Source organism: Gorilla gorilla, chromosome 5 (genome assembly GCF_029281585.2).
Source record: "Gorilla gorilla gorilla isolate KB3781 chromosome 5, NHGRI_mGorGor1-v2.1_pri, whole genome shotgun sequence".
NCBI lineage: Eukaryota > Metazoa > Chordata > Mammalia > Primates > Hominidae > Gorilla > Gorilla gorilla.
Window position 1 is genome coordinate 176,420,056 of NC_073229.2, and position 22,550 is coordinate 176,442,605.

Sequence of the window (22,550 nt, forward strand, 5' to 3'; positions counted from 1 at the left end):
TTCATTTTCATCGTTGTACTTGGCTGCATTATGCGAATTATTATAATGCATATATGTAGTTTTTCAAAATAATAGAGTAATTTTTCTTAAAATTGACTAAATAAAGTTATTAGCAATCATAAAGAAATCTTATCACAGCTTTCCTCTCAACTTTTCTTCTTGGTTTTAGCAGTACCTATAGTGAAATAATCCACCCTAAATACAAGACACCTAGACTGATCTCTTTGCTTTCATTATTAACCCTATTTCCCCTAAACTCTCTTAGGTATACATATGGCTCCCCAATAAGGGCAATGATACGGTGTAGCATTCAAACTTTTGACCATGTTTTCAATCAAACGCAGTCTCCTTTTTCTTTTTTTCTTCTTTTTTTTTTTTTTTTGAGATGGAGTCTTGCTCCATCGCCCAGGCTGGAGTGTAGCGGTGCGATCTTGGCACACTGCAACCTCTGCCTCCCGGGTTCAAGTGATTCTCCTGTCTCAGCCGCCTGAATAGCTTGGATTACAGGTGTGCACCACCACATGAAGCTAATTTTTGTATTTTTAGTAGAGACAGGGTTTCCCCATGTTGGCCAGGCTGGTCTTGAACTCCTGACCTCATGTGATCCGCCCGCCTCAGCCTCCCAAAGTGTTGGGATTACAGGTGTGAGCCACTGCACCCAGCCATCAGTCTCTTTTGACTTTTCAAAATACCTCCTCACCTTTCAGGCTGACTACTCGTGATCCTGTAAATATGCCAAGCCCATTCCCCATTGCAGCTGGGATATCCTCCACCCAGCATCCCCTTAAAATCTACTACTTTAATTTCCATACCAATCATAGCAACTTTTGACTATTTTTTCTTAACCTTTGTTTCCTTTGAATTTCTGCTTATGGATCCTGTCATAGTTGCCTAATTTTTTTTTTAGAAATGTATCCACTATTTCCTTATTTGGGTTATAGGTTCCCAGAAGCAGGAGCTGTATTTCACCCTGAAGCCAAGTAGGTTGTTGTGCACGGAAGCACTAAATACATTGGAAGTAAACAGATTAAGAAAAATTGCTCTGAGAGGTTAGTACCCTTTGACCTAGTGAACTTTAGGCCAAAATGTGCCTGTTTTTACATATGAAAGTAGTAAGTATTTCTAGGATACAAAATTGCCATTAAGGTAGTGTGAAAGAGGAGGGACTTAGGTAACAGAGAGATCGGCTTCCTGATTCCAGATTCACTTCTTAGTTGCAAGACCCTCTCTAAGCCTCAGTTTCCAGGTCTACAAAGTAGAGATAATATTGACCTCACCACAATGTTGTTAGCGATGTTAACACCTAGAACTTAAAATGTGCTCATTATATGATCACTCCTTTCTGCCTGGAAACTGACAGCTAAATTGCTTCTTCCCTCTCTTTTCCTTCACCTTTTCACACCACAGAGAGGAAAACAACCTATGAGGCACTTTGTACAAATGACCAGCGATTGCTGAAACAAAGCACTCAAATGCAAAAATGTCATTAAAAAAGAACATTCAATGCTTTTATTTCTAATCCAAAGGCAAGGGAGGCACAACATGAACCTAAATTTGAACAGTCCAGGTATTGTGGAATGTCAGTGGCAGCAGGGCAAGGTTTGTTCAGTAAGCACAGCATGGAGGACGCTGGAGTGTCGGCTCCAACTGAGAGCAAAAGCAGCTCTTGAAGATCAAAGCGGGTAATGGATGAGACCTCCAGGAGGTCTGCAGATGCCGGATGAATCACACAGGTGCTTTATGAATGGAGAATAATACGCAAGCACAGAATCTAGAAATATCGTAGATTTCTCTAACTTAAGATAGTCAGAAAAGACTGCAGTCCCTGATTCAGAACTGTACATACCTCTCCTATTCAAAGGATTGGAGGGATACTAGAATATGAAGGGAGAGCTAGCAGTCAAGTCCAGAAGATCCGTATCAGGAACAAGGAATTTGAGCTATGAGTCTGGAGGACATTTTTTCAGGGATTTGAGGAAGGATGAATTAAAATACAGGGAGGAGGTCCACGCAAAAAGTATAGGGCACCATTTGCCAGGGTGGATACGATTCTGGGACAACTGCTTCCAGGAATACAGTGCTTTAAGTTTCCCAGGGCAGAGCTGGTGGCTATTTCTGCAGACAGAGGTTAAGAAGCCTCCTGGCCAGAGAGGGAAAGTGAGGGGGCAGAAAATTCACAAAAGCATGTGCTTTTATAAAAACAGAATAGAAAGCGTGGCTCTGGAGAGACGTATGCATGGCTATCCACAGATGACAGGACACCTCATGACCTTCAGACCAGTGATCCCCAACCTTTTTGGCACCAGGGATTGGTTTCTCAGGGGTGGGAGAGATGGTTTTAGAATGAAACTGTTCCACCTCAGATCATCAGGCATTAAATTCATAATAGAAGCATGCAATCTAGATCACTCACATGCACAGTTCACAATAGGGTTCACATTCCTATGAGCATCTAGTGCTGTCACTGTTCTAACCAGGAAGCAGAGCTCAGGCAGTAATGCTCACCTGCCTGCCACTCACCTCTTGCTGTGAGGTCCAGTTCCTAACAGGCCACGGACCCATACTTGTCTGCAGCCTGGGAGTTGGGAAGCCCTGCTTTAGACCATCTCCTTCCATTTAACTCTGGCAGGTTGCGCCTGCTTTCTAATGCCTACTTTCTCAGCTCCAGCCTTTCCCTCCTCCAATTCACTGCAGTTATTGACACCCTTTGCTTCTGGTTTAGCCTCTCCCAGCCCCTAAAGCTAGTTCTGGCCAGAGCAGAGAAACAGCAGCTTCCGCAGAGCAACAGGAAAGGTTTTAGAATTCACTCCGATAATACTGCTGACTTGGAATGAGCCTAGATGGACGCTGCTGGCCCAGGACAAGGGACTAGTCTTGTATCTGAAGAATTCCTCTGGGCCACAGCTGTAGTAGGCATCCCAGGCTGGCTTGTGTTCCTGACTCCCTCATTTGCCCTCTAACTTTCTAAGTCCTCTGACTTCCAGTTGTTCCCTGGCTTCTGCTTAGAGTGAAGTAATAGCCATTACCTGGAACCATCTGTTGCTGTCTTCAATTCCCTTGGATTTGGCATGCCCGGTGGAACCAAGCCCGACAGCACACAGTATCCCTCCCAGGAACCAGCCTTGCAGATGGGTCCGTAACTATTCCAGCTGACCACTGGCTTCACTTCCCTGCCCTGGACCCACCAACGTCCCAATATGTTTCTCATTAAGATCTCCTGAAATTATTAAATACTGGAGGTGGCAATGGAAAATAAGATGTCCTCACAATTGAGTTCCAGATTTGTGGAAATCCTTCTGTCCTAGATGTGCATATCCTTGTATCCTTGATTTCCATCCTTACTTTTTCAAGTTTGCAAAACACACACAAAAAGAGGGCACTTAAAATGTAATGGTTTAGGCTAATAAGGAATCAGATATTAATCATCTCTGAGGAAAAATATTGTCTATAAATCAAATAAATTTTCACATATAAATATATTTATGAAGGGAAATGTGAAATAGACTTGTTAAGAAAAATGTAGAGTGAAAAATTGGTGTCATGTCTTAGTTTGAAATTGATCATGAAAATTAAGTTGATTGCACAGTTATAATCCCTCAGCATAAACTCTACATCTTTTATATTAGTTAATATATAATGTAAAATATTTGATACCACTGGCTCTTGCTCCTGTTCCAGAACATTCTGTAGTAGTTTCTGCTTGGTACTAAATTCTTGATGTAGGCTTTCCCATTTCATTCTCATCTGGTCTTCAGCGGATGATTTCTCCCCTTCCATCCCCAACTCCTGGGATAACACATCAGGTTTTTCGCTATTAGAAGAATAAATAATCTAAGTTTACAATGTGCACAAAAAAGTGATAAGACAGGTAACTTATTGTGTGAACCAGACCTGGCTTCTCAAATGAAATAAGATTACCTTAGTTATTAGCTTACACTTTAAAAATAACAAAAATGTTTAGGCCAATCATAAAGCAACTATATTCCCACTCATTGATAAACTGAACCATGTGCAGAAGGGATACTTAAAAATGCATTGAATAAAAATAATTGTAACATTTGGAATAAAAAATTATAGCATGATTACAGACTAGTATCCTTTGGCAAATAGCAGAAAAGTTAGTTCAAACCCTTAAAAATGTGTTAGTCTAGGGAGAGTTACGAGTATGAGTCCAGAGAAAACACAGGACACAGGAGGGCGGTGCAGGACACAGGAGGGTACAACAGGACACAGAGAAATAGTACAGGGCCTGGAAAGGTAGTACAGGACACAGGAAGGATCGTACAGGACCTGGGAAGGTAGTACAGGGCACGGAGGGATAGTACAGGACCTGGGAAGGTAGTACAGGACACAGGAAGGATCGTACAGGAACTGTGAAGGTTGTACAGGGCATGGAGGTATAGTAACAGGGCCTGGGAAGGAAGTATAGGACATGGAGAGATAGGACAGGACCTGAGAAGCTAGTAGAGGACCCTGAGGGATAATACAGGACCTGGGAATGTAGTACAGGGCACGGAGGGATAGTACAGGGCCTGGGAAGGTAGTACAGGACATGGGGAGATAGTACAGGGCCTGGGAAGGTGGTACAGGACATGGAGGGGTAGCACAGGGTCTGGGAAGGTAGTACAGGACACGGAAAGATAGTACAGGGCCTGGGAAGGTAGTACAGGACATGGAGGGATAGTACAGGACCTGGGAAGGTAGTATAGGACACGGAAAGATAGTACAGGGCCTGGGAAGGTAGTACAGGACACAGGAATGATCGTACAGGACGTGGGAAGGTAGTATAGGGCATGGAGGAATAGTACAGGGCGTGGGAAGGTAGTGCAGGACATAGGAAGGATCGTATAGAGCCTGGGAAGGTAGTGCAGGACACAGAGAGACAGTACAGCACCTAGGAAGGTAGTACAGGACACGGAGGGATAGTGCAGAGAGATATGGGAGGAAGGCCCTTCAGTGTCATCCTTAAAGGTAGGCAGCAATGTGACATCTGAGATTGGTATGGCTCTTATTTATTTATTTTTGAGACAGGGTTTCACTCTGTCACCCAAGCTGGTGTGGACTCGTGTGATCACAGCTCACTGTATACTCAAACTGTTGGGCTCATGCAATCCTCCCACCTCAGCCTCCCAAGTAGCCTCCCAAGTCTGGTATGCACCACCAGACCTGGCCAATTTTTTTTTTTTAATTCTTTGTAGAGACAGGGTCTCACTATGTTTCCCAGGCTGGTCTGGAACTCCTGAACTCAGGTGATCCTCCTGCCTCAGCCTCCCAAATTTGTGGATTTCAGGCGTGAGCCACCATGGCTAGCCAAGTTTAACTTTTAGAGTGAGATAGACCTGGATTATGGCCCTCCCTCTAGCACATTATTTGTGACACTGGGGTAATTTGTTTCACTTCTCTGTGCCTCAATCTTCTCATCTTTAAAATGAAGATAGTATCTACCTTGCATAATATGAGAATGAAAGAGAATACATGCTTAAGGCCTATAACCCTATCTGGGAAATAATGGCCACTCAATAAATGGGGGTTAATAATGATGAAAATGGGCTGGGTGTGGTGGCTCATGCCCAGCACTTTGGGAGGCCGAGGCAGGTGGATCACCTGAGATCAGGAGTTCAAGACCAGCCTGGGCAACATGATGAAACCTCATTTCTACTAAAAATACAAAAATTAGCCAGGCATGGTGGCGCACACCTGTCGTCCCAGCTACCCGGGAGGCTGAGGCAGGAGAATCACTTGAACCCAGGAAGCAGATGTTGTGGTGAGCTGAGATTGCACCACTGTACTCTTCTTGGTGACAGAGCAAGACTCCATCTCAAAAAAAAAAAAAAAAAAGATGAAAACAGGAACAACCTAGGGTGGCTGAATTTCCACGGATCTTCATTTTTCAGGACCTTTGGAGTCCTAACTAAAACCGTGTCATCTAAAAGGAATACTAGATATTAATTAATATTTTGATGCAGGGCCTTTTGCTCAAGTGAAAAAAAAAAGAATAACAAGTGTGTTGGCAGGATAATACTCTGTGGTACCCCAAAGCCAATTATTCTTAGAATAAATGTAAACACAACAGTGTCTTTAGATAAGTCTCTAGAAATAAGACTTAAAATTTCTGTAAACTGGCCAGGCACAGTGGCTCGCACCTGTAATCCCAGCACTTTGGGAATCTGAGGCAAGAGGATCACTTGAGCCCAGGAGTTTGAGCCCAGCCTGGGCAACATAGCCAGACCCTGTCTCTACAAAAAAAAAATTCAAAAATTAGCCAGGCATGGTGGTACATGCCAGTAGTCCCAGCCACTTGGAGGCTAAGGCAAGAAAATCATTTGAGCCTGGGAGTTCAAGGCTGCAGTAAGCTATAATCACACCACTGCACTCCAGCCTGGGTGACAGAGTGAGACCCTGTCTCAAGAAAAATAAAACTCTTAAAATCTGTGATGCAGGGATTCCACTCCTAGGATATAATGCAGAGAATCTTTCCCATCTGAGAGACGTGTAGGAAGTTAATTTAAACAATGCTAAAAGCAGCAATCTTAGGGCTGGGCGTCATGGCTCACACCTGTAAACACAGCACTTTGGGAAGCCAAGGTGGGGGGATCACTTAGGTCCGGAGTTCAAGACCAGCCTGGCCAACATGGTGAAACCCCATCTCTACTGAAAACACAATTAGCCAAGCATAGTGGTGGGCATCTGTAATCCCAGCTACTCGAGAGGCTAAGGCAGGAGAATCACTTGTACCCGGGAGGCAGAGGTTGCAGTGAGCTGAGATCGCATCACTGCACTCCAGCCTGGGCAACGGAGCAAGACTCTGTCTCAGAAAAAAAAAAAAAAAAAGCAATAGTAACAATAATAATAATGGCAATGGCAATAGTGCAAATATCCAGCAATAAGAAAATGGGTGAATAAATTATGTTCACAAAATAAAATACTATTAAACAGTTAAAATGAAGAACTAGATCTATATCTCAACATGAATATATCTCAAAAAATAATGGTGAGTGAAAAAAATGCCAAAACATAATTGATACCTTTAGTTGAGTGTCTATAATATTAGTATCTGAATTTTTCTATTTTCTAAAAATTGTTTTTAAAAAGCTTTGAAGTTCCTATGAGGTGAAATTTCTTTATTGCTTTTTTCTTTTGTGGTAATAGCCTACAGTATAGCACTTTTAATTCATTTGTATTTACATAAAAATTTGTAATAAAACCAGAGGAATATTTAATATTTATAGCCTTACATTTAATCATTGACACATGTACAACACCAGTAGCAAACCTTTTAAAACATAGCCTTTTGTTCCCCATGAAAATTATTCTTCTTTCCTTTTATATTGACATCAACAAATTTCCAGTTGTTTTTCCTTAGTAATCTTGGAAGGCACCCTCCATCAACCCTCTACAAGTAACATAGTACTTGTTCCTTATACGGCAAATGTGTGACTCTATAAAGTAGGTCATGCCCTTCCCACAGAGGTTTCCTTACACAAACCAAGTCACATTTATGGTATTAGAAAAGCAGCTGGCAAGTTAAGGGCTGAATATCAGGCTTTTTCCTAGCAAGGTTTATATATATATATACATATATATTTACTTTGGAATGTAGATATCATTAATTCATGGTTAATTGTTTGCCTGGTACCCAAAGGCTTGAAAACAGGCTGAGCTGTTATCAACTGCATATAAAGGTGAAGTTTCTTAAAAATTTGTATAAAAGTTAAAGAATTTATAAGTAGTCTTTAAAGTGAATCTTATATAGAAAGCCAGTACCGCACTGCAAATTTATTTTTCAAATATTTTTTATATTTGAAAGAGTAACTTACAGTTGTTTGTATTTCATTTAGGTCCTTTCCAAAGCTAAAGGCCAAGGAAAGAAAAAAATATATATGGTAATAAAGTTGCAGAAGATCCCTTCTGCTCCTTTAGTGATGATACATACAGAGAGGAAGCAATGCTGGATGGGTTCTTTGTCAAAATATTTGTTTGGCAAAAATATTCAGAAAACTATGCAAGATAAGTAAACATTTTAGAGGACCTGGAATGTAACATGAAGGCAAGTCTCGGCTCAATCAACATGAAAGAAACAGTCTCATTTTGGGTTTATTACAGACACATATTCATGGTCTAATCAGCATCTTTAAGCATGATACACAACAGACAGTTTTTAAACTCCTTTATATTTTTAAGGCAATTTTTACAGTTTTAGGGTTATTTAAAGTCAATCCCTGCCTATAGATGCCATAATACTATTCATTCCTATTCTTTTACATTGATATTTATTAGCCATGTCAAAACTTTCACAGATTTTTGTTTTGTTTTCCTTTTCTTGAATGCCTTCCTATTTCCTACATATTTTGTCACAATATATCTGCTGCAATTGCATTTTAGTTTGTTTATTCTCCTATCACTTGCCCTCAGAATTCATATATATGTATATATGTGTGTGTATATGTAACAGACTGTACATAGTCAGCATTGATGTCATATGTCAGCACTGATTAAACTGCAAAAAAAAATTTTAATTCCTATGTCATCCATCTCTAAAATGTTTTTTTTTATTATTGACGGTCTATTCTAGTTCTTATCTACACACATACTCTACTTTCAACTTCATATCACATTTTTACTTAGCATCATACATTTATTTTTTGATACGGTTACATCACTTTTGGTTAACATTATATACGTATAAAATTTTCTTCAACTTTTTTATAGTAGTGAGCATTTATGCCTTTTTAATTATTTGGTATTACAAATAATATTTCCAAAACCATCTTCATAATACATATTTCCTCCTTTATGTTACTTCCCCTAAAAAATGAATATTCAGAAATGGGAAATGGAGTCAAAGTTATTTGCCAAAGGATACTACCAAATTACAAATTTTAGTAATACATAAACACAGAGGTTGCATGAAAACTTTTTTTTTTATGTTTTAGATTTCAAAGAAAGTTTTCCTGTATATCTTCTCAGTTGACATTCATAATTATCACAAAACTTCTGTGATGACATTAGTGGATTATTATTCTAAATTCTACAGAGGAGGCTCACAGTCGAGTGACTTTTCCAAAGTGACCTTCGTGGAACTAGAATAAAACTCAGACCTGCCTCAAAATATAGTGGTGCTTCCACACTGCTGCAATTCCTCTATGACCTTTTAAATAAAAGTCTTCAACTTGAAAATTCTCCAACTTCCTTAATTTTTCTTGACTCTTCTGTGTAGAAGACTTTGAAAGTCTTCACTCCAGACCAAGATTTCAAAATATTTAATGGGCCCCTGCATTTATTTTTTAGAATGTTGTTAGAGCAAGGTAAGCTCTTATAGAGAGAATGCTCTCCAGTTAGATATAATCATTCAATTAGAAACATCATGTATCTCATTTATAATGCATTTCTTATTTGATTAAAAAGATGAACTCATGAGCATCTTTGGACAGATAGGCTGCGCACACTGGAAGGAGGGCAAACAAGTAAGCTTACTACAGGCACTATGCTCAGGCAATGCAACAAAATGTTCAAAATGCAGGTACATTTACTACTCTAAAGTAAAAATGAGATGACTAAATTTTGCAGAAGATGTTTAAAATAAAATTTTGAGTGAGATGTTTACTTTTCTTCAAATGTCAGGGAAACACAATGAAGAGAAAATGGAAGCATTTTGAAACATACCCAGCATCACCAGAAGTCTCTGCCGCCGAATGTTGAATTAGAATCTCCTCTCCACGACTGGCTACTGAGCGAAGGAGACTCTTCTGCTCGGCTAATTCCTGTTCTAACTCCTGCTCAAGGGAAAGGACAAACGCAAACACATTTGCTACTTTATGATTATTGCCTACAATCATAGTTCTAGCTATAAAATTCTCAGAGAACTTCGGTAGTGAGCTTTTAAGTTTGCATATTGCATAAAGCGTGTGGTTTATGTAAATATTCAAATGTGTCTCCAGAGTACTCTGTAGTGTTCTTTTGCTTTGATACAGGATACCTCTGAAAAATCTGGGGGTTAAAAAAAAAAAAAAAAAAAAAAAAACCAGCAATGGGAAAAGAAAATTTTGCCGGGCAATAGTGCCCTCAAGTGGTACAAAATATACTCCCATTTTTCAAAATCAATATTGTCATGCTAAAAGGATAGATCCTTGGGAAAAGTGGCTTTTTAAGTTCTCCACTTAATTGATAAATTAGGTTATCAATAGATTTGGCTTTAATTCTTCATTATTTATAATAAATCCTCTTGTTATTTGAGAAAATAAAATATTTGAATATGCTTTTTACATACAGTTAAGGTACCAAGGAGAAATCATTCTTATTCATCAAAGTTCATTTGTTTCACTAGGCAACAATTAGCAATCCTATTTTGTAACGACATCTACTTGAAAGTAAAAATACAAACTGCATTCATTAAAAAAAATAACAAACATGCAACTTACACTTTCACCAAACCTCAAAAGGCTTTCCTGAGATTTATATTAAAATTAAATAGATTCAGAGGGCAAATCTGAAAACAGAATAGGTATCTCTGGTAAAGAAGATGAGAGCCATGTTACACTATTTGTAAACCTAAACACAAGCTTTTCTTAAAGACTGGATTTTCAACTGACCAATCATCCCAGTGGTCATGAGTCAATACACTGAAACACTCACATCTTGCTTCATTCAAAGAGAAGATAAAGAGACACTCTGTCTTTAGTACAGAAGCAACTTGTCTGTCCTTCTGAAATATGCCTCTCGGGTTCTACCCTGGGCAGATCTGCAAGCTAGAGAGAGGTAGGAAACACTTTACTTTTTGTTGCTGGAGACTGCTCTGCCGCTGCTGGGTCCATGTGGTGCGAGCTTGGGCCAGCCATTCCTGGACGCCGGGGCTCTGCGTGGCTGTTAGGTCAACATCGCTCTCCTCCTTCTCCTGTGCTGTTCCCTGCTTTTAACGAGGCAGAAATCAAGTCATGCTACACACCGGAAAACCTTAACCAAAGGGGAGAGAAGGCTAATTCGGTGTGATCTATGTAATGATACCAAAGTGGCTCCATTGGGATGTGAAACCACATTTTTTAAAAAAACAGTAACACAAAACCCATCTAAGTTATGGCATTTGCAGGAGCAAGAACAACAAACAGATAATCACACATAGAACTGTTTGAGGGGAAAACCCATATATTTAGAGGTTAGTCTTTTAGCTGACCAATGTGGTCATCAGATATTCCAGATTTTTTTTCCACAAAAACATAACTCAAGATCCTTTGATGAGTTTGTTTTTTAAGTCACACAAAGGTAAACTGTTTCTCAAATGATCATTACCCACAATAATTGTGTCTCTCCCGTGAAAGCATTACCCTGCCCTATGTCACTTTCTCTAATCCAGGTCCAGACAATGAAAGATTTTTAGAATAATCTTCCTAAAAATTTTTCTAAAAGATTATTAATCAAAGACATTTTAATGTCTTTGAGAAGCAAAAAGTTCACTGTTCTGTAAGGCATCATACTCTCTGGAATTCAGTAAGAACTTAAATTTGATTCTCAGTTCATATGGGAGAAAATGTACTGCAGCATAGAGGCAAGGAGTCTAAACAAGGGTTTCCCAGGCTGGCTGGACATCCTCTGTTCCACCTTTCACAGACCAGGTCTTGACCTCTATGTCACAGAGCCTCACCTCCACCACAGGTAACTCAAGTCCCAAGACACTGAACTAGGCAGGAAGCCTCATCCCTGATACTGGTCTGTGTAAACCTTCTGTGTCTACCCTACTAGGGCGATAGATTTAAATTATTCCTAGAATTCTCTGTCTTTGAGAGTCTGCTGTTTATATGATAATATTTATAGACTGACCTACATAATTAATAGACTGTACTCAAAGATGAAAACTCTTTAAGAGTCTTTCTTTCAGAACCATCAATTAGCACATTAAAAAAAGTCATTTACTGTGGGCACATGTGGTTACCATTTTACAAATTCAAAGCTTAATTGAGCCTTGAGAGGTCAGTGGTGTGATTATTAAAGGTGAGATCTCTGAAAAAGTACCCTTCACTCCCTCCATCACCATCATCAGGAACTGGGCATTGCTAAGCTGGCTTGGAGAAAGTCTGACTAAAGGAGAAAGACCAAAGTAATGAGTCAGCACCTAGGCAAGAGTTGATCCTTCCTGCCTGATTATTCTAATGGAATTTGAAAGGCCCTAAAATGTTGCACATCAAATGGGATTAGTTCTGAATGAGAGCTTTTCTACTCACATAGATTCATCTGTCAAAGGATAAATTATAATTTCAATATAACTCATTCACTACTTAATAAGCACTCACTAGACACTGTTCTAGAAGCTGGGAGTGTTTTGGAAGCCAGATGAGGGCCCTGGTGGGGAGTTAGACTATAAACAAACAAGATAACTGAGCTGATGATAAGACCTACAGAGACAGATAATGGGATAGAAAGTTTTAGGGAGGCCTAAGGAAGCATCTTTAGAAGAGACAATTGCACTCTGCATGACGAGAGACCACCAGCCTTGCAAAGATCTAGAGTGAGGGCATTCAGACCCAGGGAACAGTTGGCACAAAGACCCTAAGGTGAAAGAAATTTGCCATTTCAGAGAGAACAGAGCAGTGAAGAGGACAGCAGGGCTGGCGTACCATGGGGCAGAGGAAGGATATTTTACAGGTTGCTTCCACGGAGGAGCCTCCTGCCATCTATTTCTGGAGCTGCTGCTCGCCTGCCCCTGGTTGTTCTTTGCAATGTCTGAGCACAACATGGGACCCAGCCATTCCAGCTCATCCAACCTAACTGCCCACAGAGACCCTTCTCTCGCTCTCTTATTTTCAGAGTTTTATACTCACCATTTTAGGGAAATAGATGGGATCTGTTTACCTTTCTGTTTCTTCTTTTTTTCATTAGAATCTCATGATTAAATTGTCTAATAGACTTTATCTTTATCTTTGCAAGGCGGTGTCGGTGCTTGAAGCTAAATGAACAGTAAAAACCTGTAGGTAATGGTATATAAAACTTTCTCCCAGATTCTGAGCCCACCTGAGCTCAGAGGTACTTCCTTTCCTTTCAGATGATCCAGCCAGAGATTGCAGTTTAGGTAGAACAACGGGGGTGCAATGGTCTAATATATGCTAGTTGCATTTTGCAAGAACTTCAGAATGGGTGACTAGTGACACTAAATTCTCCACCTTCTGCGGAATTTCTCAAAGATAAGCAGTGATTTTCCTAGAGATGGGAAGTTTGGGTGGATGGGCATTCTCCCAGAACTGGAACCCATGATTTTCTGCATGAAAACAGATTCTCTCTCATCTAAGACTCCACCACCTTCTAAGAATAAGCTCTAAAAGATCCTGGTTCTTCCAAGCAAAGTTGAAACAGCAGTTCAAAAGGAACCCATAGAAAATGGCCTCAAGAAATCAGTGGACGAGACTGAAAGTTGTCCCCGTCAGAGCTGCTCCAGCTGCCAACGTAGTGGCCCTGGCCATGACCTGCTGACTTGCTTTTGTGGGATCCAGACCACTTCCTCTCTGCTTTTCTCTTCAGCAAAAATTTGTTTTTCAGAGCCCGGCCTGAAGACTCCCTTGGAAACTTCTCCGAGCCCTGAGCCCAACACGCTCTTCTACGCCAGTTACTATGGTCTGATTGAGAGAGGTTGGCTCAAGTTCCTTACACCAAATTTGGATTTGGAACACTGACAATCGAAATGTTAGGTCTTAACAACTTCCTCACTTTTATATGCACAGATATATATTCAGATTCTATGCAGTTAGACTCAGTTTTTCAGTGAGTGAATTTTTCTCTGAATGATTTAGTCATTGTGAAACATAAGACTTGGACCACAGGAAGCAAACCATGATTAAGAATCCAGTTCAAATTTCATTCTCTTTCCCCTGGGGATAAGAAGGTGCAGCCAGAAGGAATGTAATTATGGTAATTACTTTCTCTGAGGTGTGATAACAGTTTTCTGCCATACCTAGGGAATGCGGAGGTTGGGCGGTTTCTGTCACCAGTCCCCACTGGGTGGGGCTACATAAACTTTATTTTGGAAATACTAGAACAGTAACCACTTTTGCCAGGAACATTCCTTGGAAGATGAATGAGGACTGGGCAATGCTAAACATTAAATAAAACATTTCTTTTTTTTTTTTTTTTTTTTTTTTTTTTTTTTTTTTTTTTTTTTTTTTTAATGCTTATTTTATTTTATTTTATTATTTTTTTTTTTTTCTTTTTTTTTTTTTTTTTTTTTTTTTTTTTTTATTATACTTTAAGTTTTAGGGTACATGTGCACATTGTGCAGGTTAGTTACATATGTATACATGTGCCATTCTGGTGTGCTGCACCCACTAACTCGTCATCTAGCATTAGGTATATCTCCCAATGCTATCCCTCCCCCCTCCCCCCACCCCACAACAGTCCCCAGAGTGTGATATTCCCCTTCCTGTGTCCATGTGATCTCATTGTTCAATTCCCACCTATGAGTGAGAATATGCGGTGTTTGGTTTTTTGTTCTTGTGATAGTTTACTGAGAATGATGGTTTCCAGTTTCATCCATGTCCCTACAAAGGACATGAACTCATCATTTTTTATGGCTGCATAGTATTCCATGGTGTATATGTGCCACATTTTCTTAATCCAGTCTATCATTGTTGGACATTTGGGTTGGTTCCAAGTCTTTGCTATTGTGAATAATGCCGCAATAAACATACGTGTGCATGTGTCTTTATAGCAGCATGATTTATAGTCCTTTGGGTATATACCCAGTAATGGGATGGCTGGGTCAAATGGTATTTCTAGTTCTAGATCCCTGAGGAATCGCCACACCGACTTCCACAATGGTTGAACTAGTTTACAGTCCCACCAACAGTGTAAAAGTGTTCCTATTTCTCCACATCCTCTCCAGCACCTGTTGTTTCCTGACTTTTTAATGATTGCCATTCTAACTGGTGTGAGATGATATCTCATAGTGGTTTTGATTTGCATTTCTCTGATGGCCAGTGATGATGAACATTTTTTCATGTGTTTTTTGGCTGCATAAATGTCTTCTTTTGTGAAGTGTCTGTTCATGTCCTTCGCCCACTTTTTGATGGGGTTGTTTGTTTTTTTCTTGTAAATTTGTTTGAGTTCATTGTAGATTCTGGATATTAGCCCTTTGTCAGATGAGTAGGTTGCGAAAATTTTCTCCCATGTTGTAGGTTGCCTGTTCACTCTGATGGTAGTTTCTTTTGCTGTGCAGAAGCTCTTTAGTTTAATTAGATCCCATTTGTCAATTTTGTCTTTTGTTGCCATTGCTTTTGGTGTTTTGGACATGAAGTCCTTGCCCACGCCTATGTCCTGAATGGTAATGCCTAGGTTTTCTTCTAGGGTTTTTATGGTTTTAGGTCTAACGTTTAAATCTTTAATCCATCTTGAATTGATTTTTGTATAAGGTGTAAGGAAGGGATCCAGTTTCAGCTTTCTACATATGGCTAGCCAGTTTTCCCAGCACCATTTATTAAATAGGGAATCCTTTCCCCATTGCATGTTTTTCTCGGGTTTGTCAAAGATCAGATAGTTGTAGGTATGCGGCGTTATTTCTGAGGACTCTGTTCTGTTCCATTGATCTATATCTCTGTTTTGGTACCAGTACCATGCTGTTTTGGTTACTGTAGCCTTGTAGTATAGTTTGAAGTCAGGTAGTGTGATGCCTCCAGCTTTGTTCTTTTGGCTTAGGATTGACTTGGCGATGCGGGCTCTTTTTTGGTTCCATATGAACTTTAAAGTAGTTTTTTCCAATTCTGTGAAGAAAGTCATTGGTAGCTTGATGGGGATGGCATTGAATCTGTAAATGACCTTGGGCAGTATGGCCATTTTCACGATATTGATTCTTCCTACCCATGAGCAGGAAACCCATCTCACGTGCAGAGACACACATAGGCTCAAAATAAAAGGATGGAGGAAGATCTACCAAGCAAATGGAAAACAAAAAAAGGCAGGGGTTGCAATCCTAGTCTCTGATAAAACAGACTTTAAACCAACAAAGATCAAAAGAGACAAAGAAGGCCATTACATAATGGTAAAGGGATCAATTCAACAAGAGGAGCTAACTATCCTAAATATATATGCACCCAATACAGGAGCACCCAGATTCATAAAGCAAGTCCTGAGTGACCTACAAAGAGACTTAGACTCCCACACATTAATAATGGGAGACTTTAACACCCCACTGTCAACATTAGACAGATCAACGAGACAGAAAGTCAACAAGGATACCCAGGAATTGAACTCAGCTCTGCACCAAGCGGACCTAATAGACATCTACAGAACTCTCCACCCCAAATCAACAGAATATACATTTTTTTCAGCACCACACCACACCTATTCCAAAATTGACCACATAGTTGGAAGTAAAGCTCTCCTCAGCAAATGTAAAAGAACAGAAATTATAACAAACTATCTCTCAGACCACAGTGCAATCAAACTAGAACTCAGGATTAAAAATCTCACTCAAAGCCACTCAACTACATGGAAACTGAACAACCTGCTCCTGAATGACTACTGGGTACATAACGAAATGAAGGCAGAAATAAAGATGTTCTTTGAAGCCAACGAGAACAAAGACACAACATACCAGAATCTCTGGGATGCATTCAAAGCAGTGTGTAGAGGGAAATTTATAGCACTAAATGCCCACAAGAGAAAGCAGGAAAGATCCAAAATTGACACCCTAACATCACAATTAAAAGAACTAGAAAAGCAAGAGCAAACACATTCAAAAGCTAGCAGAAGGCAAGAAATAACTAAAATCAGAGCAGAACTGAAGGAAATAGAGACACAAAAAACCCTTCAAAAAATCAATGAATCCAGGAGCTGGTTTTTTGAAAGGATCAACAAAATTGATAGACCGCTAGCAAGACTAATAAAGAAAAAAAGAGAGAAGAATCAAATAGACACAATAAAAAATGATAAAGGGGATATCACCACCGATCCCACAGAAATACAAACTACCATCAGAGAATACTACAAACGCCTCTACGCAAATAAACTAGAAAATCTAGAAGAAATGGATACATTCCTTGACACATACACTCTCCCAAGACTAAACCAGGAAGAAGTTGAATCTCTGAATAGACCAATAACAGGAGCTGAAATTGTGGCAATAATCAATAGTTTACCAACCAAAAAGAGTCCAGGACCAGATGGATTCACAGCCGAATTCTACCAGAGGTATAAGGAGGAACTGGTACCATTCCTTCTGAAACTATTCCAATCAATAGAAAAAGAGGGAATCCTCCCTAACTCATTTTATGAGGCCAGCATCATTCTGATACCAAAGCCGGGCAGAGACACAACCAAAAAAGAGAATTTTAGACCAATATCCTTGATGAACATTGATGCAAAAATCCTCAATAAAATACTGGCAAAACGAATCCAGCAGCACATCAAAAAGCTTATCCACCATGATCAAGTGGGCTTCATCCCTGGGATGCAAGGCTGGTTCAATATACGCAAATCAATAAATGTAATCCAGCATATAAACAGAGCCAAAGACAAAAACCACATGATTATCTCAATAGATGCAGAAAAAGCCTTTGACAAAATTCAACAACCCTTCATGCTAAAAACTCTCAATAAATTAGGTATTGATGGGACGTATTTCAAAATAATAAGAGCTATCTATGACAAACCCACAGCCAATATCATACTGAATGGGCAAAAACTGGAAGCATTCCCTTTGAAAACTGGCACAAGACAGGGATGCCCTCTCTCACCGCTCCTATTCAACATAGTGTTGGAAGTTCTGGCCAGGGCAATCAGGCAGGAGAAGGAAATAAAGGGTATTCAATTAGGAAAAGAGGAAGTCAAAGTGTCCCTGTTTGCAGACGACATGATTGTTTATCTAGAAAACCCCATTGTCTCAGCCCAAAATCTCCTTAAGCTGATAAGCAACTTCAGCAAAGTCTCAGGATACAAAATCAATGTACAAAAATCACAAGCATTCTTATACACCAACAACAGACAAACAGAGAGCCAAATCATGAGTGAACTCCCATTCACAATTGCTTCAAAGAGAATAAAATACCTAGGAATCCAACTTACAAGGGATGTGAAGGACCTCTTCAAGGAGAACTACAAACCACTGCTCAAGGAAATAAAAGAGGATACAAACAATTGGAAAAACATTTCTTTATAAAGCTTTTTATTATTTTGTGGGGCAATCTCTCTGTTCTTTTAATGAATGATAATGTGTGAAAAAGACCCAGCTTCATGAAGATACCACGTAATTCAGGAGATCTTACTACATGCCCTTAAGATCTTCATATAGAGAAGCAGTCTATTTGATAGGAAACAAAAAAGCATAGTCATTCACTGATACCCATGCAAGTCAAATTAGTTAAAAAGAATGGAGGTAAGCGGTATTACCATCTCCCAGCTTCAGTAGCACTAAGTAATGGTGTGCTTACAGACTTAGGAAGGTATTCCAACCCTCCTGAATCATCCAAGCCCCAATTAAAGGGCATTAACATTGCTGAGGGCTGCATTTAATGGATGATTTGTTTTCTGCAATTAACTTTAGTTAATTTCAGATTAACTCCAAATTATTTTTAGTTTTCTACATAAAGGGACATGATCCTTTTCATGGCAATAATAACGTAAACAGGGCTCCTTTTCTTCCCACAGATGGAAAAACAATCTTCCAGGAAGCTCTAATTATTTTAAAAGATCTAGTAATATTTTATATGCTGGGAACTTCATTAGATGAAAGATGATGGAATTTATAGACAGTTTAAAAATAAACAGTAACCAATTTCCATGTAGTAAAACACTACCACATTTTTCTGTATTTACACTTCACCCAATGTGGGCAGGGTCAGGACTTGACTCAGTTTAAAGAATTCCCGTGGACCTGGGCAGGATCTGCTGGGTGTGGACACCACAGTGGTGTGTACATGCTCAGTCCAGCCCGCTAAGTCTCAAGCCTGGCCTTTCAGCATAGCAGAAGCTTCTTCGTCTCAAAGAATGTGATTTGGAAACAGTTGGTTATTGTTATTAATTATTTTAACTGCTGCAATTTGAGCATTTATTGTATTACTTGCATTTAAATCCTCACTGTTTTTTTTTCTTTTTGATTATTTTTTCCACATGTTCTAAAGAATTTTTTTAAGTTAAATATTATTATCCATATTTTACAGATGAGAAAACTGATCCATAAGAAAGTTGTGGGAAATTTAAGGCTCTTGCCCCAGGTCACCTCGTTAATAATGAATGGGAAAAAGATAAACAGATTTCAATCCTGGCTTGTGGATATGCTTTCTTTGGCACACAAATTATTTTAAAATTTTAGATTTAAATGTCAACGTTTAAAAGTTGGGAGGCTTTAGAAATAAATCCACATTCCCTATCTCTTGAAAAACTAGAAGATCCAGCAATGCCACTTGTAAATTCTTGTGTGATAATAGCTAGAGCTTAGTAACAGCTGCTTCTTAGACAGGAGACCAGCTTGCCAAGGGCCAGGCTGGGCCTGCTCCCCTCATTGGTTTTGCCCTTCCCAGGCCACGAGACCTTGGAATTTGTGGTTCCTGCCTTGTTTAATCCCTCTTGTGCTTGTGAGTGAGTATCAGGCCACCCCTTCCCTTACTACCTGCCTCTAGGGGTAGGGTGGGGCAAGGGAATAATAAGAGCTTTATAAATGATTGCTATCCTACCTAGGAAACTTTCAAGGCTTTCCCTTTATTTTAGCTTCTTTAGAAATTAAGTTCATTCAGAGATCACCACTGAAAATAGAAGAAAGCATTATGTATTAGACCTATAATAGCTGTTTACAAAACTAGGTGAATTGCTGTCTACTTTTACAGCTAGAAAATCATTCTACTTCTGTTCAGTTTTAGTATGTGTAACCTTTTCTTTTGACTTTAATTACAAAGTCACATTGCATGTGCATTTTCAAGTGTGTAAATCCAAGTGAAAAGTTATATTTTTTATTTGCATCTATTTACCCAACACAGAGTTCAAACGTCTTTTCATATGTTCATTGTCCATTTGTATTTCTTTTCCTGTGAATTATCTCTTCATATCTTTTGTCCATATTCTATTATTTGATCTTTCCTTATTGTTTTACAAAAGATTTGTGAATTGTATAGTTTCTTCCCTGTTTGTCTATGTCTTTTGTTTTATTTTGTGTTACTCATTCCTCCCTGTCTATGTCTTTCAACTTGGTTACTTTTTTGGGGGTGGGGGAGGGGGGGTCATACAGAACTTTTTTATTTTTGTGTAGTAGTTTCATTTTTATTTGTTTATTTATTTATTTACTTATTCATTTTTGAGATGGAGTTTCACTCCTGTTGCCCAGGCTGGAGTGCAATGGTGTGATCTCGGCTCACTGCAACCTCTGCCTCCTGGGTTCAAGTGATTCTCTTGCCTCAGCCTCCTGAGTAGCTGGGATTACAGGTTCCCACCACCACACCTGGCTAATTTTGTATTTTTAGTAGAGACGGAGTTTCACTATGTTGGCTAGGCTGGTCTCGAACTCCTGACCTCAGGTGATCCACCTGCCTCAGCCTCCCAAAGTGCTGGGATTACAGGTGGGAGCCATGGCCCATTTGTTTATTTTTTTAGTTGGCGTCTCACACTGTCACCCAGGCTGCAGTGCAGTGGCACAATCATAGCTCGCTGCAGCCTCAACCACCTGGGCTTAAGGGATTCTCCCACCTCCTCCCAGCTTCTCCCACCCCAGCTTCCTTAGTAGCTGGGACCACAGGCGTGTGCCACCACGCCCGGCTAATGTTTTTATTATTTGTAGAGATGGGGTTTTGCTATGATACCCAGGCTGGTCTTGAATCTCTGGGCTCAAGCAATTCTCCCTTCTTAGCCTCCCAAACTGCTAAGATTACAGGCATAAGCCACCAAGCCCTGCCAATGTATTAGTTTAAAAGAAGCTATAAAATTATGGGTTTGGGGTATACTGGCAAAGGTTTTCCCTATCCTAAGATTAAAAAAAAAAAAAAATCATACACTGAGTACCTTGCAGACTTAAGTTTTATATTTAAATCTTTGATCCACCTGTGATACATTTTTCTGTAAAGTATGGGGTAGAAAATACAGTTTATCATGTTTCAAGTGATTATTTACAGAGTGAGTCATATTTTGTCCACTGATTTGTAATGCCACCTAAAATATTTATCAAATTCCTTTATATACCAAATCACTTTCTGGAATAGTTATTGTTTAATTTTCTGTTCACATATTTATTGTGCCAACACCAAACTATTTTAATTATTATAATATTGTATTTTAATATATGATTAGACTGGCCGGCCTTGGTAGCTCACGCCTATAATCTCAGCACTTTGGGAGGCTGAGGTGGGTGGATTGCCTGTGCTCAGGAGTTCAAGACCAGCCTGGGCAACACTGAGAGACCTCCATCTCTACAAAAAATAAAAAAAATTAGCTGGGCATGGTGGTGCGCGCATATAGTCCCAGCTACTTGGGAGGCTGAGGTGGGAGCATTACTTGAGACTAGGAGGCAGAGGTTGCAATGAGCTGAGATTGCGTCCCTGCACTCCAGCCTGGGTGACAGAGCAAGACCCTGTCTCAAAAAAAACCAAAAAAAAATCCACACACATATATGATAAGACTAATAACCCCTCAAAACTCTTCATTTTAAAAATTTTATGTGGAATATTACATTATTCCTCTAACTTGTTTTTTGTCTATATAAAAACTATAAATTCTCTACTTTTTTTTTTTTTTTTTTTTTTTTTGAGACAGAATTTCACTCTGTTGCCCAAGCTAGAGCACAGTGGCACAATCTCGGCTCACTGCAACCTCTGCCTCCCAGGTTCAAGCAGTTCTCATGCCTCAGCCTCCCAAGCAGCTGGGATTACAGGCATGCCCCACCACACCCGGCTAATTTTTATATTTTTAGTAGAGATGGGGTTTCACCATGTTGGCCAGGCTGGTCTCAAACTCCCGACCTCAGGTGATCCACCTGCCTTGGCCTCCCAAATTGCTGGGGATACAGGCGTGAGCCACTGTGCTCGGCCGACTTCATTTTTTAATTTTTATTTTTTGTTGGATTCTTTTATGCTTTTCAATGACCTAACTTCATATTTTGTAATAAGCCATCATCTTCCTAAATTTCTCCATTGCTTCTAAATAGTTTTTAGTTGATTAAGTTTGGTTTTCCATATCATATAATCATATCATCAGCAAAAAGCCGAAAAAAAAAATACATAGGTTAGTCCTAACAATCATCCTCACACTGAGAAAACAGAAGCAATCACAGTGAACTTCCATGAAGTTTCCATAACAATATTTATGTCCTACTTCCTACCAGTATTTGTATTCCAACATAGATGCTTTCCCTCCCTCCTCATTTTACTTGGAGAACAGATTGGCCTGGTCTCAACCATTATTGCAGGAGAAAGGTGTAAATGGTAAAGGAAGGCACAGTTTGGATTAGGCCACAAGAAGGAGCAGATGATACCATCAGATGCTTATAGGGTTGGGGCAGCTAATGGGCTTCTAAACTATTTGGTCCCTGGCTTACTTAGCAAGAAGGGTAGGGAAGACCAAACTCTGCACTCTTTTTTCTTTTTTTTTTTTTTGAGACG

The 22,550-nt window shown here is 39.5% G+C and overlaps 1 protein-coding gene across 24 annotated transcripts in view; it reads right to left on the bottom strand.

Moving 5' to 3' along the window:
• SYNE1 (spectrin repeat containing nuclear envelope protein 1) overlaps window positions 1–22,550 on the bottom strand; it is a 522,579-nt gene that overhangs the window by 136,719 nt on the left and 363,310 nt on the right. For 17 of the 24 annotated variants that reach the window (XM_055390873.2, XM_055390870.2, XM_055390871.2 and 14 more), the window contains 3 exons: window positions 10,772–10,906; window positions 9,664–9,773; window positions 3,655–3,811 (listed from right to left, as the gene is read on the bottom strand). In XM_055390873.2, coding sequence (XP_055246848.1) covers window positions 3,655–3,811; window positions 9,664–9,773; window positions 10,772–10,906 — 402 coding nt within the window. Of the gene's footprint in view, window positions 1–3,654; window positions 3,812–9,663; window positions 9,774–10,771; window positions 10,907–22,550 lie in introns of those variants that run through there. The other 7 variants (XM_019029254.4, XM_055390879.2, XM_055390877.2 and 4 more) reach the window with 2 other exon arrangements.